Genomic DNA, 17,392 nt, shown 5'->3' on the forward strand with positions numbered 1-17,392 from the left:
CGGTGGAGTTGTTACCCAGAAGAGAAAGAAAAAAAAAAAAAAAAAAAAAAAAAAAAAAAAAAAAAAAAAAAAAAAAAAAAAAAAAAAAAAAAAAAAAAAAAAAAAAAAAAAAAGACTGACGCGACGCGTCTTGGGTGAAGGCGGTCAAAAAAAGCCGCCCGACAATCAATCCATCGTCCTCGGGGTTTGACTTGACTTGCTTGCTGCTTGTCCAACCACCTCCTCTTCCGCCTATCATAACGTCCTTTTCCGTTCTAGCTTGCGAATTCCTCATTTGACAGAGTGCTTCTTCCCGCCTCTTCCTCCGAGTCTCCTCCCCTTATCTTATTTCCTGTTCCTCCCACCCCCTCTCCTCCCTTCCCGACCTAGCGCATGGTGCGCTGAAGCTGACACCTTCACCGGCTTCCCCGCGCTGCTTCCACGATGCCTGCGCGCACTCGTCAAGGCCCCTCCGCTGCGGCGGAGGTCGTGGAAACAGAAGAGACACCCGGCAGCCTTCGCCGCCTCAGATTCAATGAGCCACTTTCATGGCGCGTTGGGCGATCGGCTATTCCCATTGCGGATCTGCTGCAGCGCTTGCAGACGCTCGCGCAAGAGCTCCGCAAACTGGAACAGGAGGAGGTGGAAAAGGATTCTCTCCAGAAAGTCTCTCAGGAGCTAGCAACAGCTCAGCTTCTCGCACATAAGGACAAGGGTGTAAGAGCCTGGACGGCCTGTTGCATTGTCGACGTTTTGCGCCTCTGCGCCCCCGACGCGCCCTTCACCGGCAATCAACTTAAGGTATGCTGCCGCGGTATTGATCCTTCTTGTGAAGGACGGTCTACTCAATTGAGCCATGCTGAATGCTAACTATGCTCTGAACTATGAAGGATATTTTTACCTGCATCGTGACCTCCATTATCCCCGCATTGGGGGATCCCTCTAACACGTACAATGCTCAGCATATCTATGTGTTAAACTCGCTAGCGGAAGTGAAGAGTATCGTTTTAATGACAGACCTCGATCACCCGGACGCTTTAATTATTCCATTATTTACTACTTGCTTTGACATTGTCTCTGGTTCTTCCAAAGGTTCCACAGGCGAGGACATCGCGAAGAATGTTGAATTCGATATGACCCGCCTGCTTGTAACGGTGATTGATGAGACGCCAGTACTTGCTCCGGATGTCGTGGATGTTATCGTCGCCCAATTCCTGCGCATCGATCCACGTGCTCTGGAGAACCCTAGTAGGAGAGGGAAGAAGGCCGATACTCCGCTCGATGCCAAACAGGGAACGTTGCTTTTGAAGGACTACCCCCCAGCCTATAACATGGCGAAGGCAATTTGCCAAGCCTGTCCGGAGAGAATGACTAGTCATATAAGCCAGTATTTCAATAATGTCATCATCGACGCCTCTGCAACCGGAGCGAACGGTCCGTCTAAGAACTCTCATCGCCGACCCAATCTTGATGATTCAGACGAAGAAGGGGAGGATATTAAAGAGCTGAGCAAGGCACATCGTTTGATCAGGGAACTTTGGAGGGCCTGTCCCGAGGTGTTGCAGAATGTGGTCCCCCAACTGGAGGCAGAACTCTCCGCGGAATCTGTATCTTTGCGCCTACTAGCTACGCAGACAATTGGTGACCTTACGGCTGGAATTGGAGTTGCCGGGCCACCCCCGACTCCGCCAATGGATCCTGCAGCCTATCCGCCGGTAACCTTGTCAGACTATTCGCAGACGATCCCCCAGCCAAACGTTCTTTTACAGCCATTCTCTCCCAAGCCATTCTCGCAGGCGCATAGCTCCACCTACGAGGGCTTTTTGAGCCGACGATTGGATAAGTCTGCCTCAGTAAGGGCTGCATGGGCCACCGTCGTTGGTCGGATATTGTTAACGTCGGCCGGTGGCTCTGGCCTGGCCGAAAGTGAGGAGCAGATGCTCATCAAAAACCTAGCGTCTATGCTCCGAGATGCAGATGAGAAGGTTCGAGTAGCGGCAGTCGACGCGGTGGGTACGTTTGGCCTGTCGCACATCGTTCACAAGTTAGGCGCCAGTGGTGGCTTTTCATCCCAAGATTCTATACTTTTTATCTTGGCAGAGCGTGTCAAAGACCGAAAGCCACAGGTTCGGGAACATGCCATGAAAACCCTGGGCCGGATGTGGGCAGTTGCGGCAGGTGAGATTGAACAAGATAACGAGCAAGTAGTATCCTTGCTCAAAGATGGGCCGTCAAAGATCTTCGATGCTTATTACACAAATGACCTCGATATCCATGTGTTGATCGATCGCGTTTTGTTTGAGATCCTTCTTCCGCTTAGCTACCCACCGATAAAGCCTAAACTATCGCGGAGCAGCTCGACGCAGTCTCAAAAACTGAAAGACTCACAGACGTCAGAGGGCGATAATGAGACAGACGTTGACAAGATTCGTGTGCGTCGCATCTTAACCCTAATTAGTGGATTGGACGACAAGGCAAAGAAGGTTTTCTTTGCAATGCAGGCCAGGCAACCACAAATGAGGACAGCTGTTACAGTCTATCTTCAGGCCTGCGAGGAGTATAATGTAAGTGCCTCGCTATTTGTATAGATGATCGGATATTGATATCAAGTGAACGTAGGGCGGTGTGATGGAAAAAGACGACGAACGGATCACAACTCAAATTAACCGAGTGATTGATACATTGTCAAAGGTCTTTCCTGATGCATCAAGAGCTTCCGCAGATCTTTGGAAGTTTGCCAAAGTACATGACCGGCGCAGCTACCAGTTGATTCGCTTTGCAATGGCCGCGGTCAGCGACTACCGAACGGTCATCAAGGCCATCAGGGAGCTCGCACGCCGATTGCAAAGCTCTAACAACTCTCCTTTACTTGAGACTCTGACACCCCTTCTGTACCGCTGTAGTTCCCTTGTTTTCAACCGGAGCCACATTCCAGCAATTATAAGCCTCTCGCGGACAGATGAGAATGGATTGGCGAGTCCCGCACATGAAATGTTGCGGGAGATCTCTTCCCGGAATCCCGAGGTACTAGAGGCTCAGGTTCAAGAGATGTGCAAGGATCTCGAATCGCAAGCACCATCGGCCGGAACGAGTAAGGACACTGGAACTGAGGAAATCCTCAAGGCTTGCTCTGGGTTTGCAAAGAAGCTTCCGGCAAAGCTGCCCAAAGAGCGCAAGTTTTTCCAGGCCCTTGTCAACTACGCGTTGTATAGCCCATCGCCTCGCGCTGCCAAGCATGCTGTCTCAATCCTCATGGCCACCGCAGATCGCAAAGAGATGTACGCTAAGGACCTGGTCCAGAAGTGTGTTTCTAAGTGGGAGTATGGAACAGACCGATTCCTCACTAAATTAGCTACGCTATCTCAGCTGAACCTCTTAGCCCCAAGGGAGGCAGACGAAGAGAGTGACGCCATCATCTCGATCGCAGTCAATCAAATCCTCTTGACAAACCGATCTCCGAAACCGGAAGCCGGGTATACGTGGTCAGACACCGTGGATGATGAAACCGCTGCCAAAGAATGGGCTCTCAAGATTATTGTCAACCGCCTACGGGCCAAGCAAGGCTCGGACGGCGAAGACGATTTCCGTGCTCATGCCGAGCCTGTTTATAGCACTCTCAATAAACTTGTGGCCGGTGAGGGCGAGTTGTCAAAGAAAAAAGACACACCAGCAGGGCAAAAGTCACGACTACGTCTTTTGGCCGCCAAGTCGTTACTCAAATTATGTGCATCCCACAGTATCTGTGACCATTTGCTTGCGCCTCAAGACTTCAATGCGCTTGCTCTAGTCGCCCAAGATCGTCTTGCGCCTGTAAGGATTGGGTTTATCAATGAACTCAAAAAGAAGCTGGTACCAAACTCACGCTTGAGCCACCGTTGGTATATCATCACTTTCCTGCTCGCGTTTGAACCAAATGCTAGCCTGAAAGACAGCACTCTAACATGGTTGCGATCCCGTGCGACCTTCTTTTCTCAAAATGGCGGCAAAAAGAAAGACCCAGTTATGGAATCCATCTTTTCGCGCTTGTTGTCACTACTAGCTTATCATCCCGACTACCCCCCGCAAAACCTGGATGAGGAGACGAAAGCTCGCGATCTGACCGACTTGGGCCGCTACATTCTTTTCTATCTTTCTGCGGTAGCTAATGAACATAATCTCTCACTCATTTTCCATATCGCCCAGCGTGTTAAGCAGACACGTGATGGTATTACCAAGTCCGATGAAATCACGACACGTCTACACACACTTTCCGACCTGGCTCAATCTACCATTCGCCGATTCGCCGATATCTACTCACAGCAGCGCAAATTCGGTGGGGGAGCTGGTGGCACTAATATCCTGCAGACGTACCCCGGCAAGATGGGTCTCCCGAGTTCAATCTTTGCCCCAATGAGCAGCCACCGTGAAGCCCAGGAAGTAGCCGAGAAAAGCTTCCTCTCGGAAGACGTTGATGACCTGCTGGATCGGCTTGTGCGGTCTGTAATGAGGTCAAAGGGCGGTTCCCAAGGTCAAGTCGCGAAGAAGAGAAAACCTGAGCCCACCGACACAACCGGTGGAGCTGGAACAACCAAGAAAGTAAAGAAAGTTAAGGAGAAGGTTACACAACCCCGGAAGTCCTCAGGCGCAACATCAAGGACACCTAAGCGGAAGAACAAGGACGAAGATGGCTGGTCATCAGATGAAGGAGCCGCAAAAACCAGCACTGCTACTACCCGCAGACGCAGCAGCAGAGGTACTTCGCGTAGAGTCAGTTATGCAGATCACGACAGCGATGAAGATGACGTCGAAATGGACGATTGGGATCAAGATGAAGACGAAGTTGAAGCTGAAGGTGACGAAGAAAACGAGAACAATCACGTCGAGGATTCCGAAAACGACGACGGCAGCGACCTGTCATCTCCTCCACCATCACTCCCCCCATCATCTCCACCACCAAGCGCCAAAAAAGCACGTGCCGAAAAGGCAACAACCCTGCCATCCCGACGCTCCTCTCGAAGAGGATAAAGACGGACACACTTAGCAATGTGGATCTCTTATCAAGCATCATATACTTCCTTTATCTCTTCTATCTTTGCCACATTTGTTATCAGGCCTGCCAGCCTGTCTGGCTGCGTAACCTACATGATTCCTCGAATCAATCCAAAACTCCCACTTCATATGTCCACGTTAACCATTCCTTGACGGGATGCTTTTCTTGCCTGTTGTGCTATGCTATGCTATTTTATGTTATCTCCGTTTTCTCACCAATGAACGAGTCCGTCAGTAAGTGTCAGTTATTTTACCCGTTGAGTCGAACTGAAATGTATACCCATTTCCTACGCTATTTCATTGCTTTCCCTCTTGTTTCCTTAAAATTGCTAGGATAACGCCCGTTCCAAATGTCACTTTTTCTGCGTGTTTGCCTTTTGCTCTTTTATCCGGTTTTGTTTTAGCTACACTCGTATGTATGTATGTACCCGGTGCTCCAATACATGTACAGCGCGAATTGAGGCCACGGTAGTACACATAATCTTAGTCGCCCAAAACTAATAGCTATAGATATGTGACTAGGACTTGAATGTCATCATCAGGTGACATGCATTATTTATTTGTATTGAGTGAATAGGCCAGGTCCCATGAACAATGAAGATAGAGAGCACCGTATAATGACTTTAATGCCCCGAGTCTCGAACAACGCTGTATTTACGCCGACCATGACAATGGAGAAAGACAGCACCAGATCCAAGCTCACCAGAGTATCACACATAATTTCAGGACGGAAAAAAAAAGATACGGCTTCAAGTCCAATCGCTCAAACCATATACATAAAGCCGCGAATTCTGTTTCCAGTGGTACGCACACATGAAGAGGGGGAAAAAGTTAAAAAGAAAGATCTTTGAAAAGTATACATTGATGTAGAAAAGAAGATAGAAAAAATGGAGGAAGATATAGAAAGATGAAAGCGCTTCATCATTGAGCTCATGACTAAGATGTATTGTTGGCTCCTGCACCCCCGGTCCTGGCAATCCTCTCTTCAACACGCTCTTTGTGTTGTCGGTTTCGAAGATGGACCTCGAAATTATCAACTGTTGTGCCTGGCCCCGGGGTATACAGTTTGCCTGGGCAGTCATGGCACCGGATGCGTGGGAGGTATTGATATTTTAGTTTGTGGCCTGACTCGGTATTGGTATTGGCTACTGGTAGCATTGTCTCTGTATCGACAGCAGTGTAGCGCATTACGCCTTCAAAGGAGTCATTTGGATACGAGCGTTTTAGTCGCGCGAGTCCCGCCGCAAGCCAACTTGGAGGCGGGGGCTAAGAGAAGTTCAAGTCAGCAGGGAACCGTGATTGATACACCCACCATAGCCGGATAAGCCGGTCCACTTGAGGCGAATCAACAAAAGAATTGTCATGAGTTATCTATCACTCACCCCTGGGACACCCGGCTGAGGGGGGTGGGTTGCATCTATGGCTCCAATTTGTTGCGCGGGGACGGTCCGTTGCGTGGGTGTACCGACACTTGGAACACGGGCTTGAGGCTGGGTGAGTGAAGGTGGAGCCATGTTGCTTGGGGTCGGAGTGCTAATTTGAGGCGTGCCTTGATGCGATGGTGGCTGAGGGGCCGGAGTCGCTGAGAGACTCGGTATTGACTGTGGTCCGTGGGTAAGAAGCTGACGGAACTTCTCACGAGGGATCTTAAGCTTCACAATTAGTTTTTCTGGCTCTTCGATGCTCTCTTCGCGATAGTCCCGTCTCCTAGCAGATGCTCTTCCCTCATGGTGAGGCTCCGGAGTGGCAGACTGACCAAGGTTCGCACGCAGAGCAGCGTGAGCAGCACTGGCAGCCCCTCGCATGCCTCTTGTGCGCGCAGTGCCTTGGGCCAGATGAGGACCGATAGCGGGGGAGCCTGTGATTGAAGATTCATCGCTGTCTGATTCATCAGAATCGTCACCAGTGTCCCGCAACCCGACAGCAGCGCGCCTGGCACGAGTCGACCCAGATCGCTTGAAGACGTTACTCTCATCAATAGACGCAGCCGAATTAGGGATGACGGAAGATACAATCATCGTACGGATAGTCCTTTGACGGTCTTTCAGGTCGGGTAGGGCGGGTCCACCGCGACGGTTAACGGAGCGCTTCTGCCTCCGTTGATCTCGGGATATTGAAACTTCCGTGCGTTCTAATTCTGCTTCGTTCAATTCATATAGATAAGGTGTAAATTCCTTCGCTGCCTGGAATGGCCTGAAGGATGATGCGAGGGGAGTAGGGAGGAAAGCGGACTTAAGATCGGGATCATCGATAGGACGTCCGTCGAATGGATGGGAGAGGATATAGAGTGATTTTGTGAATAGCTGTGACTGTTCGCGGATGGAGTGCGCAATTGCTGTTGTGAATTCTCCTGATAGAGAAAGGTCATCCGTCATACGCGCAGCGAATTCTTCAGGGCAGTTGGAGGGGTCGTTAATATCCCATTCAAACTGATCAATCAAAGTATGCTGGCCAATGGTGATATTTAGCTTAACAAGGATGCGCATCTCATCGTTCTTGTAAGCATTGTATGGCAGATGAGGATCGAGAGGCTCTTCTTCCATATATATTTGAGGATAGTAATCGCAGATCTGCTCCTGGATACTTTGCGAAACCATCCGCACGAGGGGGGCGCACGATTCAAGAGGGAGGCCCAGGTCCTCCACTAGCTTTTCGGCGAATAGATCGGGAGATACCACCCGATCATGAAGGTTCCAGGTGAACGTATCTCGGATCTTGATCTTCTCCCAGTCGATGTCCAGCCGAATGGGCACAAGGTCTTCGATCTGTTCACTTTGCGTCTTCAAATCTTTCCGTGAAACCCGTAGCTCCCTAGTCCTCCGGTTACCTGGTCGCCGCCGGTTGGAGGGGTACAATAGCTGGGGATGTTGACCTCGCAGATCTGTACGAGCATTCCCAAACCCCTCGTAGCCGACACCATACAGTGCGGCTGGGTTCATATGGTTCTCCCGTCGTAGAGTCAGATAAAAGTCCCGTTCGGCGCGTTTCTGACTTAGTATCTCTTGATTCTGATTGTGGTACGCCGTCAAAGCGGAATGCTGGAACTCCCGGTTCACATACTGTTCCGCTAGGACCTTATCTTTTGGGGTTTCACGGACACGCACGGCTAGTCCTTCTGTCGGAGAGGAAGAATGAATGGCGGAGCCGCCATGCGATCGTTTCTTGCTGGCTGCTGAGCCATTGGCATTGTTTGACTGGGAGCTGGTAGACGGATTGCCGTTGGACGCGTCATGACTGGAGCCAGCGGGTGTTAAAGACACGCCCGAGGCTGCGAGAACGGCTTTCGCATTGTGCTTTCCTTCTGCGATCGCATTTGACCCGTTCGGCCCCTGTTCCGTAGCAGATCCGGAAGCAGCTTCGCCATTGTGATTCCCAGTTGTCATTGGTAGAACGGAGCCATTCTGAATACTGTCCGGCTGGAAGTCGCCGGGGAGTTGCCCCGATTGAGAAAGCTCCGGGGACGGCATGATCGGATATTGGCACGATCCGTAGTCGCGATTATCGTCCTGAAAGAAACAGAACGCGTCACTTGTATAGAAGGTTCACCCTTCGAGATGGCGCTCAACAAACGAGGATGGCAACCGAGTGGATAATGAGTCGGTCACGGCAGCATGCTTAGACGGAAACCTGAGACAGACCGCGTTCAGGTTAGCAAAATTTGGTATTGCCGCACATTGAGGTCTTATCGCAATTGGGACGCGACCAACGCAGCGGGGGATGCGATGCATCGCAAGATAAGGTAGTGAGGATATGCCGCAAGCCCGCCACGCCGTTGCCGTCATGTCACCTGGATGGAGGTAGACTTGACACCAAGGTTGGCAGAGCCGCGGTGTAAGAATGGGGACAGGGACGACAACGTGGAAGGTAGAAAGACATACCAGAACCAACGGGGAGAGAGAAATAAAGGGAAACGGAAAATGACGAATCAAAGGAAAATAACACTAACCACGGAGGATAATCAAAGCAATAATGAAAAGACCGGCGGAAAGCCCGAGGCAGGAGGAAGGTTCCAGGGCCAGCGCAGGACTGAGGCACAGCACAAGCAAGCAGTGGATGGGTCTGCCGGTATGGGTCTTTCTTTGGTCTTTGCGAGAGAGAACCCGGAAGAGAACGGCTAAATCAGCTGATGGCGCGCCCCAGTTGAGGTAAGGTCCAGGTCTCGATCGTTCTCGTCCTTATTTCTTCGGAAATCTATCTCCCTTTCTGTCCTCCTGAGTGATTTGACTCAGTTAATCTCCAGTGTCTCCCGTGCGTGGAGACTGACGTGACAATGCTCCAATTTCGCGAGAGGTGGTAAAATAAAGGGGAGAAAAGAATAGCAGAGATTGAGAGAGAGAAAGAGGGAGGGAAAAGGAACGCCGAGCGGACTGAACAGCCGTTACAAGTCCTGTCCGTTCGTCGGCGAAGACCTTCAGGGAGGCAGCTGGACATGTGCCAGCAGCGCCAGGAAAAGCCATCCTGATCAGAGATTTAGAGCATCCCTTTTGGGTTCTTTTTGAAGCTATCACCATTCATCCTTTCAAAAGCTTTCCATCCATCTGGCAGCATCAAAACGTACTTTACGGTTACTGTATTGACTCTGTAAAAGAGTCCCGGTCGCGTTTCACGTTCCCATTCACTATTCCTAGTTGGGAATGCATGTGATGTGAGCTACACTTAATCCAGTCATAGTATCTTACGCTAAGGTCCTTGGCGTAACAGGATTACTTCACAGTGGATTCGATTTTCTGTATAGGTACGGTATTGATCTTTCTCCATAATTACATCAGTTGCATTGGAACCCCAGGAGAGGTAACCATGTAACCATCTTGTTTGCATCCCTGAGTTTGATCTATGGCAGCCTGTCCTTCGGGTCGCGTTGGCCATGGGTTTGCGGGCATGTTCTTCGTCTAGCTGCATAATCTCACATCAACAACAACCGCTCGATGGTCTGAGTTAAACACACCATCGTCAAATCGATTGGCCAACACGGAATACCCCTCCACCTTCCATGGCTGGCCTCCATTGCTAAGCACCTTCACGGGCCCTGGTCCTAAGAGGACGTAATCGATACGAGAAGGGTCTTCTTTCTCGTAGCCGAAACCCGTCCAGGTCAAATGGTTACCGTAGTGCTCCGCCGGATCGACCGCTTTTGCAGCGTCAACCAGAGTGGACTCACTCCCTGTTAACACCGAATAGGCCTCTTGTGTCTCTTCGCTGTTCAAGTCACCCGTAAGGAATACAGCGGAAATGACATCTTTGTACTCTCCACTCTGGTACTCATCAATCTTTCGAAGGATAATGTGGGCGGCTTCAAAACGAGAACGGGATCCTTGGTCGTCCAAATGGGTGTTCATCGCCAGAATAGTCTGACGACTTGTATGATGTGTGAAAACACCAATAGTTACAATGCGGATGGACGCTGCATCCCAGCTTTTGGAGGGGATATGCGGCGTTTCAGACAACCAGACTGTTTCCCAATGTCGGAGCTGCCAGACCGACGGTCGGTAGAAGATAGGAGAGTATTCACCAGCTTCATGTCCATCATCTCGCCCGACACCGATATACGCCCACGTATTGTCTTCAGCTTTGGCGGAGACTGTGGAATGTTTACGATTCAGCCCGGAGTGTATATTGATGAGCTGGTTATGGAGAACTTCCTGTAGGCAGATGAAAGCGTCTTGATTGCGGGTGTTATACAGCAGCTGATTTAGGAGTGGCTGCCTGCGCCCTTCCCACGGTTTCTCTCCCTTAAATGGCGACTTCGTTGCATAACGAATGTTATTCGTCAAGACGCGGAATGGAAGCTCTGTAGAAGATCTCATTTTGAAATAGTTCAACAGCTGAATGTCAAGTTATGGAAGCGTTGGGTTGCTATTTCCATCAGAACTGAGAACCTTGCCGCCCGCACTTGTCAGATATACCGTTCCTAATGTGAGTTACAGGTAATAGCGATGTTATAGGATCGATGAGATGGTGAGATGAGGAGAAGGTTGGGTCAACCGGCGTTGTGATTGGAGGAGATGTCTTTCTCCTCTTCTGGGCAGCAGCTCCCCTCTTCAGAGCTGTCGCGCCAAATGTCCAGACGAGTAACGGGACTCTGAGACAAACAGATGCTATTCTCATCAGTCATGTGATAATGTAATGATATGGTTCTAAAAAGAACGTCCTTTGAGAACTAACACATCATTATCACCGTCTACACTACCTAACGAGTCAGTACTCCCTTCAGCAATGCAAACCAGTCCGTATGGGTTGTTCAAGAAATTCATTTACAGTATGGCAAGCTACTCCTGTTATTTGAGACACGGTTGTGGTAGACTCAATCACAGACAGGATAAAGATCATGGCCAATAAAGTTAACCTCCGATATCCCTTCGTTATGATTGCATTGATGAGGGTCCGGCCTTGATTTACAGGGCCTGAAGGATTTCTGCACAGTCTGCTTTGGGCCTCTTGTAGTAAACATAATTTCCCTAAAACTGTGTTGATGATCATAGTCCCTCCGAGTATAGTGGCCGGCTGGTATATACCCTTCTTAACAACCACAACTAAAATGAGACTGTAGACTCTGTACTAGTCGTTGCACTAGAGTCCACACGGGCATTTGACAAGCGACATAAAACAGGAAGGTTGAACGAGCAAAAGGAGAGAAAAGAAATAATAGGACAAAAAGTCCCTGGTTATTCCGATCCGCCGACAATACGACTTGGCGCTGCTTAACAACCCACCCTGTGCTAGTATGTACCTCAACTGCTACAGAGGATGGGGTTGCTGGAAGACTTTACTGAGCGTTTCCCTTGGACTACTACCTACCTCAATCCAGGTAGATCCAGAGCTTCCGATCATGAAGGGAGACAACGGTTGAACCAACTTCTGCGGCGGATTGTCTCTGAGAGGGTATAGAAACCGTCCGACTTTATCCACGGGAGAGTGGTATATTCAACGTTTTCAGTATATGGCCTTCATGAGCCGATGAGTCCCTTGTATATCCTTTCGTGAATGACTGGAAAATTTTGTGATGAACAATATGTTCAATCAAAGGTTGTAACATGGGCGCGCTGGCCACTAGAATGGCAACTACCCACTGGACCGTTGTCCAGATCAATACCATTTTGCGTGTGTGAATGACGGTTGCGAAGTCGAGAGTCAGCGTAGTAGTCATACGGGGGATAGTTGTGACAATCGTTCTGTACGTTGTCAGCTTCCGTATACGAGGTCAGAAATAGATAACACATACGAAACTCCTAGAGCAAAATTCCCAGGAATAGCTAATTTCTGCGATAGCGCTATGCGCAATCTTAGAATCATGGGAACCGGCGTCAGGATGATCATAACATCTGTGATCATGTCTACCATGCCCACTTGCCGTATACGTAGCAATTGGGTTAACACAGTGACCTGCTGGATCCTAAGTAGTGAATGATTGCTTTCCTGGATACCACTACTAGTAGTACTGGAATGGAGTCAAGGCGCACTAAATCCCTAGTCTCCTATATCGTTGCTTAATTACTATATTATCTTGAATAGAGTTGACCGCCGCTCATACTAGTCTAGATACCTTTGTCTGAGGGATTATTAGGACGATGGATAGGACGGCAGGAGGAAGTCTTTTAGTCAAGTAGTCTAGAAATTAAGTCGCCATCCTCCCACCCATAGTCATAGTTGGTATGTCATATCAGTAAGCTCGCCACTTATTCTAACGGCTATCACCGTCGTAGGTTTGTGTTGCCTGCAGAAGTAGCTATGCGCCCGGCGCTCATCTCCACTATCGTGTTACATACAGAAATGCCAGTGCATTAGTTAATTATCTGTGTCCCGGCCAGACTTTGATTGGTATGATGATTTCAATGTTTCGAGCCCGGCTTGTCACGACAAATTATCCACCGGCGGTGAAATTGGCAGTTGCCCAGCTAGCATATATGTCCACTCATATTAACTATGCATATATGCATAATCATGCCATAGTGCTAATCACTGAATGCCAGTTTCGCTAGATTATGGAACTGTAAACTATGGCATCTACGGGAATGGGAGATTGGCCAATGCACCGCTGACTTTTGTACTTGCAGTTGCTGCCGGACAAGACCCAGTCGATGGTCAAGTTAAATGATTGGTAGACATATTTGTCATAAAGCCTAGAGAGTAGTGAGTGGTCAGAGTTATTCCTGGTATTAACAGCCTTGAACAACCGACACATTTGATTTTTACACGCCTGACCTAAACTTGCGTTCGTTGAATCGTCAACTGGTGGCTGATGATTGGAGAAAGACTATACAGCCCATGGCTGCTTCAACACAATTGGAAGAACAGTTTCCCAGTTTGTCACATATTGTTTATCTCCTTTCCCCATGGATAATTTAGTATTGTTACCTCGATCTGCGTGCTTTACTGAAGATTCGGTACATGAATACTCTTGAACGGGGGACCAAACTGCCCCATCTTGTTAAGGGACTTCGGGAACAAGCTCGGTGTTAAAATAGATACCTTCTAACCGTATCATGGATAGATAAGCTTTTAAGAACGATACCTCACAAGTCTTCCAATAATTGGCGAAAGTTCATATCTACTACTCACCCGAAGAGCTCGGCCATGTTTCAACAGGAGGGCGGGGACGAAGCACTCATTCAACCTGCCTCTTTCATGAAACAATTTGGTCAACGGCCCTACTAGCTTCTAGATTCCTTTCCTAACTTGGACAAACTTTATTTACGACGAATGGCTGATCCCTGCTGGCCAGTAGCGCATGCTGCTGATAATACCCATTGAGATATGCATGAAATGCGTTGCTCTATCCCATTTGGCAAAGAAGTCCATATGTAAGGCAGGTGACCAATTTCCGGAACCGTTCTATCTGCATAATTAATCTCTTTGAATCCTGCACATTCGCATACGCCAAGCTGTATCTAGTTCTGTCCACGATCCTTCGTCGATTTGACCTCCTATCATGGAAGGGGTATCGACTACGTCCTTGACTCTTTGCTTGGTAAACCGGGCCCATCGTCATTAAATCCAAAGCCTCAGGACTAAGATTACGGATGTTGATGGGAAACTGTCTGACGTGGGATTATCAGCACGGTGAGGAGGTGTAGTATACAATTCCACGTGGTCAGGGTCCGAAGTAAGGCGTTAGCGTGTTGATCCCTGAATCCCTGAAATCAATCGCTTTCTATGGCTAGTCATGTGTAGATGTATGAGTATCGTAATCTCCAATTTGTTGCTGTCTCCACATCGCTACTAGCTTAACCAATTTGAACATAGATATATTGCAAGTGTCGAATTAGAGTTCCGTGCACTGATACCTTTACATTGTAAGAAGCCCTTACAGATAGCATGGCCCTTAGAAGCGCGCCGTAGCTATATTAAATTCCTATTATAGTCCTGCATGCCTTACGACTACTATCTCGAGAGTACGGAGAACTATCCGTAGTAGTGCGGAGTGTTGGTGAGGCATCTTTCGCCCGGCGACCCATAGCTTCTCGGCTTACGGCAAGCTCGGCTAGTGATTGGTCCAGCGCACTCACCTGTTATTTTTGAGTACGCACTTCGACGTCTGACCACGTACCCTTTCTTCCATGTGTATTGCACTCGGCCTTTGACAAATTTGTTTAGCCATCACTGGTCCTTTCTTGGGACTACGAATGGAAAGAAACCCCAGGCGCAGCCGGTTATTTCCAGATACTTACCTAAAGCTTACAATCAGACAATTTATGTTCTCCCTAGAACGGTTTTAGATGTGCAAAATCCATTATGGGGTGTATGAGTCCTTCTTTTGTAAAAAAAAAAAGACATCTATTCTCTGGTCTGCAATGTGACTTCGCTTCCTGGATGGTGTAGATTTATATGCAAGACGCTACGAGCACCACTTGCTCTTAATGAAGCAACAATATTCGCTAACAGTAGAAGCGTGACGGGCTAAAATGGGAGCGGCAGTTATCTCGATCCTTGCACACGCGTAACTCTAACCTAGTTCTCTTGACCATAATGCCGCCATTCAGCGCTTTAATCGTCTTAACTGTAGTCAAACGGGGCTAAAATTGAAGCGAGGGAAACTGGCTGGCCCCGAGCCAACGCTTTCAGGGGCTGTGCCTGGGTTGAACCCGTTGAGATTCTCATCATCTATAGGCCTGGCTCTGATCAGTCCCTCGCTATGAAATCGACCGAAGTCCGATTGAATAGTTCACGATACCCCGCATTTCCCAGGAACGAGAATGTCGGTCACTGCTCGTTGCACATCGCTGCCTCCTATGACCGAGCAATGGTAGCCATTCAATTCGTGCAAGAATAAATCCCGACACTTCAAGATCGCCAGCTCAATATGAATGCATGCTGTGGAGGCGGGGAACAAACCACTATTACCAATGCACATACTTAAGGCTCATTCGATAGTCGACAGCTAGCTGTCTCGTTATAGATCTGGTCAGAATAGATCCCTTCAAAAGTCTGACACGCACAATTGATAATGATGTTTCTTTCGCGAGTGTTTTGCGTCCTTGCTGCGTTAGCATGTGTGTCTGCGGGTAGAGAAACTTGTGTCGTGCCAGCCGGGGGCTCCAACGCCACCGATGATGCCCCTGCGATTGTACATGCCTTTAAGAAGTGTGGCCGTGGGGGAAAGGTAGTCTTCAAGCCAACGACATACCATGTCAATTCTGTTATGAACATCACTTGGCTAGAGGATGTCGACATTGACATTGGAGGAACACTGCTGGTATGTCCTTCCCAGTTCTTGTTCATTCATAATTGCATAAGTTTACGCTGGTCTCTTTAGTGGGGTACGAATATTCAATACTGGTTAAATCACTCTTTACCAGTCGGGTATCAGAACCAATCCACTGCTTTCATTCTTGGAGGAAATAATGTTCGCATCGACGGCCATGGTAGAGGAACACTCGACGGCAATGGTGACACTTGGTACCAATGGATACAAGAGCAGCCCAATACCTCCAACTATCCTGGTCGACCACATGCCATCACTTTCAGCGGCCTCACAAATTCAGTGGTCCGAGGCCTGAGGTTCCTACGCAGCCAGATGTGGTATGCTAATCTTCGATCCCTCGCCTAGAATGTTGAACTAAGACCCAGGCAGGACAATGTCTATCATATATAGTCATCACGTTGAACTCGACAGCATACTCGTAAACAACACCGGAAATGTGGTCTCGAGCTGTGAGTGCCATCTCTTGGGCCCAGCCCAAATATCATATCACTAACCAGAACCAGCAAACACGGATGGAGCAGATACCATTCGATCCTCCCACATCAAGTTCAACAACTGGACTGTATATAATGGTGATGATAGTATCTCACTCAAGGGCAACAGCACAGACATCACCATCACAAACTCCAATTTCTACAATGGACTAGGAATTGCATTGGGTAGCATCGGTCAGTACAAGGATCAGTTCGAAACCATCGAGAGGCTCAACGTGAGCAATATCAACTACCACAATACCCTTCATGCGGTAGGCCAATCCCACAACGTGCATGCCGATTTCTTTTATTGACGAGCATTTATCATGATTAGGTGTACGTTAAAACATGGACAGCTGATCAGAACGGCTATCCACCTAATGGTGGCGGAGGTGGCCTCGGATGTAAGTTGCACTTAGAGAACGCACTTACACACAATATATACTCTTGAAACAGAAAGGCTAACTACGTCAATGATATAGACATCTCTGATATGACGCTCAAAGACCTTAAAGCTACATCTCTTCGTGGGGCCGCGATTGCAATTTCGCAGTGTACTCGATTCAGCGGCGCCCCTGGGGAAGGAAACTGCACGAACTCGGAGTTCCAAATCCGTGACATCTCGGTACTCAACCTGAGCGGAACAACAGAATCCACTCGAGTCGGAAGTTTCCAGTGCAGTGCCGTTGCACCATGTACTGACATTGCGCTCTCTGATATTAATCTGAGACTGTCAAATGGCACGGCGGCCTCAGAGTATCTATGCGGAAATGTGGAAAATCCGAAGGGCTTTGAATGTACAGGCCCGGTGTGTGAAGGAGGAAGTTCAACGGGAGAGTGTTGAAGCTGATTAACGTTAGAGGCGGAGGCAGACATGTATCCAGGTCGAAGAACGAAAGATTAAGAATTGCTTCCGCCATGAACGCAATATGTGACAGAATGGTACGGCTACTACGATCTTCTACAAGTGCTAGTTATTAAAACGTTTGTTATCTACCTATCTTCAATTTAATTGTAGTATTACATTAAGAAAATACATGGATATCGGAGCATCGCGCAATTTCGGGGAGTGCTCGGTGAAAGCTCGACCGAGGCTGTGCCGTACTACTAATACTACGAGCACCTTGCCTATTAAATTGTCTTTTTGACCCATAATAGTCTTTTCTGAAACCATATAGTTAAGTATATACCTTCCATGCTTTTACTAAGTAGA

The 17,392-nt window shown here is 48.5% G+C and overlaps 4 protein-coding genes across 4 annotated transcripts; 2 read left to right on the forward strand and 2 right to left on the reverse strand.

Annotated features, from left to right (window-relative positions):
• Window positions 1–423: 423 nt before the first annotated feature.
• Window positions 424–4,983, forward strand: BDV38DRAFT_285860 (sister chromatid cohesion factor PDS5; the record flags this gene model as incomplete). The annotated part of the gene is made up of 3 exons (XM_032060567.1): window positions 424–780; window positions 870–2,543; window positions 2,599–4,983. The coding sequence occupies 3 exons, from the start codon at window positions 424–426 to the stop codon at window positions 4,981–4,983; spliced, it is 4,416 nt and encodes a 1,471-aa protein (XP_031910457.1).
• Window positions 4,984–5,900: 917 nt separating this feature from the next.
• Window positions 5,901–8,797, reverse strand: BDV38DRAFT_162530 (uncharacterized protein). The gene is made up of 2 exons (XM_032051805.1): window positions 6,390–8,797; window positions 5,901–6,273 (listed from the first exon to the last, which is right to left on the reverse strand). Exons 1-2 carry the CDS (start codon window positions 8,472–8,474, stop codon window positions 5,944–5,946), a joined length of 2,415 nt encoding a protein of 804 aa, XP_031910458.1. The 5' UTR covers window positions 8,475–8,797; the 3' UTR covers window positions 5,901–5,943.
• A 910-nt stretch (window positions 8,798–9,707) lies between these two features.
• On the reverse strand, window positions 9,708–11,012 carry BDV38DRAFT_162516 (endonuclease/exonuclease/phosphatase family protein). The gene has a single exon (XM_032051804.1). It carries the CDS (start codon window positions 10,809–10,811, stop codon window positions 9,897–9,899), a length of 915 nt encoding a protein of 304 aa, XP_031910459.1. The 5' UTR covers window positions 10,812–11,012; the 3' UTR covers window positions 9,708–9,896.
• A 4,439-nt stretch (window positions 11,013–15,451) lies between these two features.
• On the forward strand, window positions 15,452–17,023 carry BDV38DRAFT_273580 (putative exo-polygalacturonase; the record flags this gene model as incomplete). The annotated part of the gene is made up of 6 exons (XM_032057696.1): window positions 15,452–15,697; window positions 15,758–16,023; window positions 16,076–16,155; window positions 16,210–16,451; window positions 16,514–16,583; window positions 16,662–17,023. 6 exons carry the CDS (start codon window positions 15,452–15,454, stop codon window positions 17,021–17,023), a joined length of 1,266 nt encoding a protein of 421 aa, XP_031910460.1.
• Window positions 17,024–17,392: the final 369 nt, after the last annotated feature.

The sequence above is a fragment of the Aspergillus pseudotamarii genome (genome assembly GCF_009193445.1).
Source record: "Aspergillus pseudotamarii strain CBS 117625 unplaced genomic scaffold BDV38scaffold_54, whole genome shotgun sequence".
NCBI classification, from domain to species: Eukaryota; Fungi; Ascomycota; class Eurotiomycetes; order Eurotiales; family Aspergillaceae; genus Aspergillus; species Aspergillus pseudotamarii.

Bases quoted from the DNA above. Each gene is read 5' to 3' on its own strand.
- BDV38DRAFT_162530 (XM_032051805.1), bottom strand. From the start codon at position 8,474: ATGCCGTCCCCGGAGCTTTCTCAATCGGGGCAACTCCCCGGCGACTTC. The intron at 6,274-6,389 runs GTGAGTGATAGA...AACTTCTCTTAG, and splicing joins CTCAGCCGGGTGTCCCAGGG to CCCCCGCCTCCAAGTTGGCT.
- BDV38DRAFT_162516 (XM_032051804.1), bottom strand. From the start codon at position 10,811: ATGAGATCTTCTACAGAGCTTCCATTCCGCGTCTTGACGAATAACATT.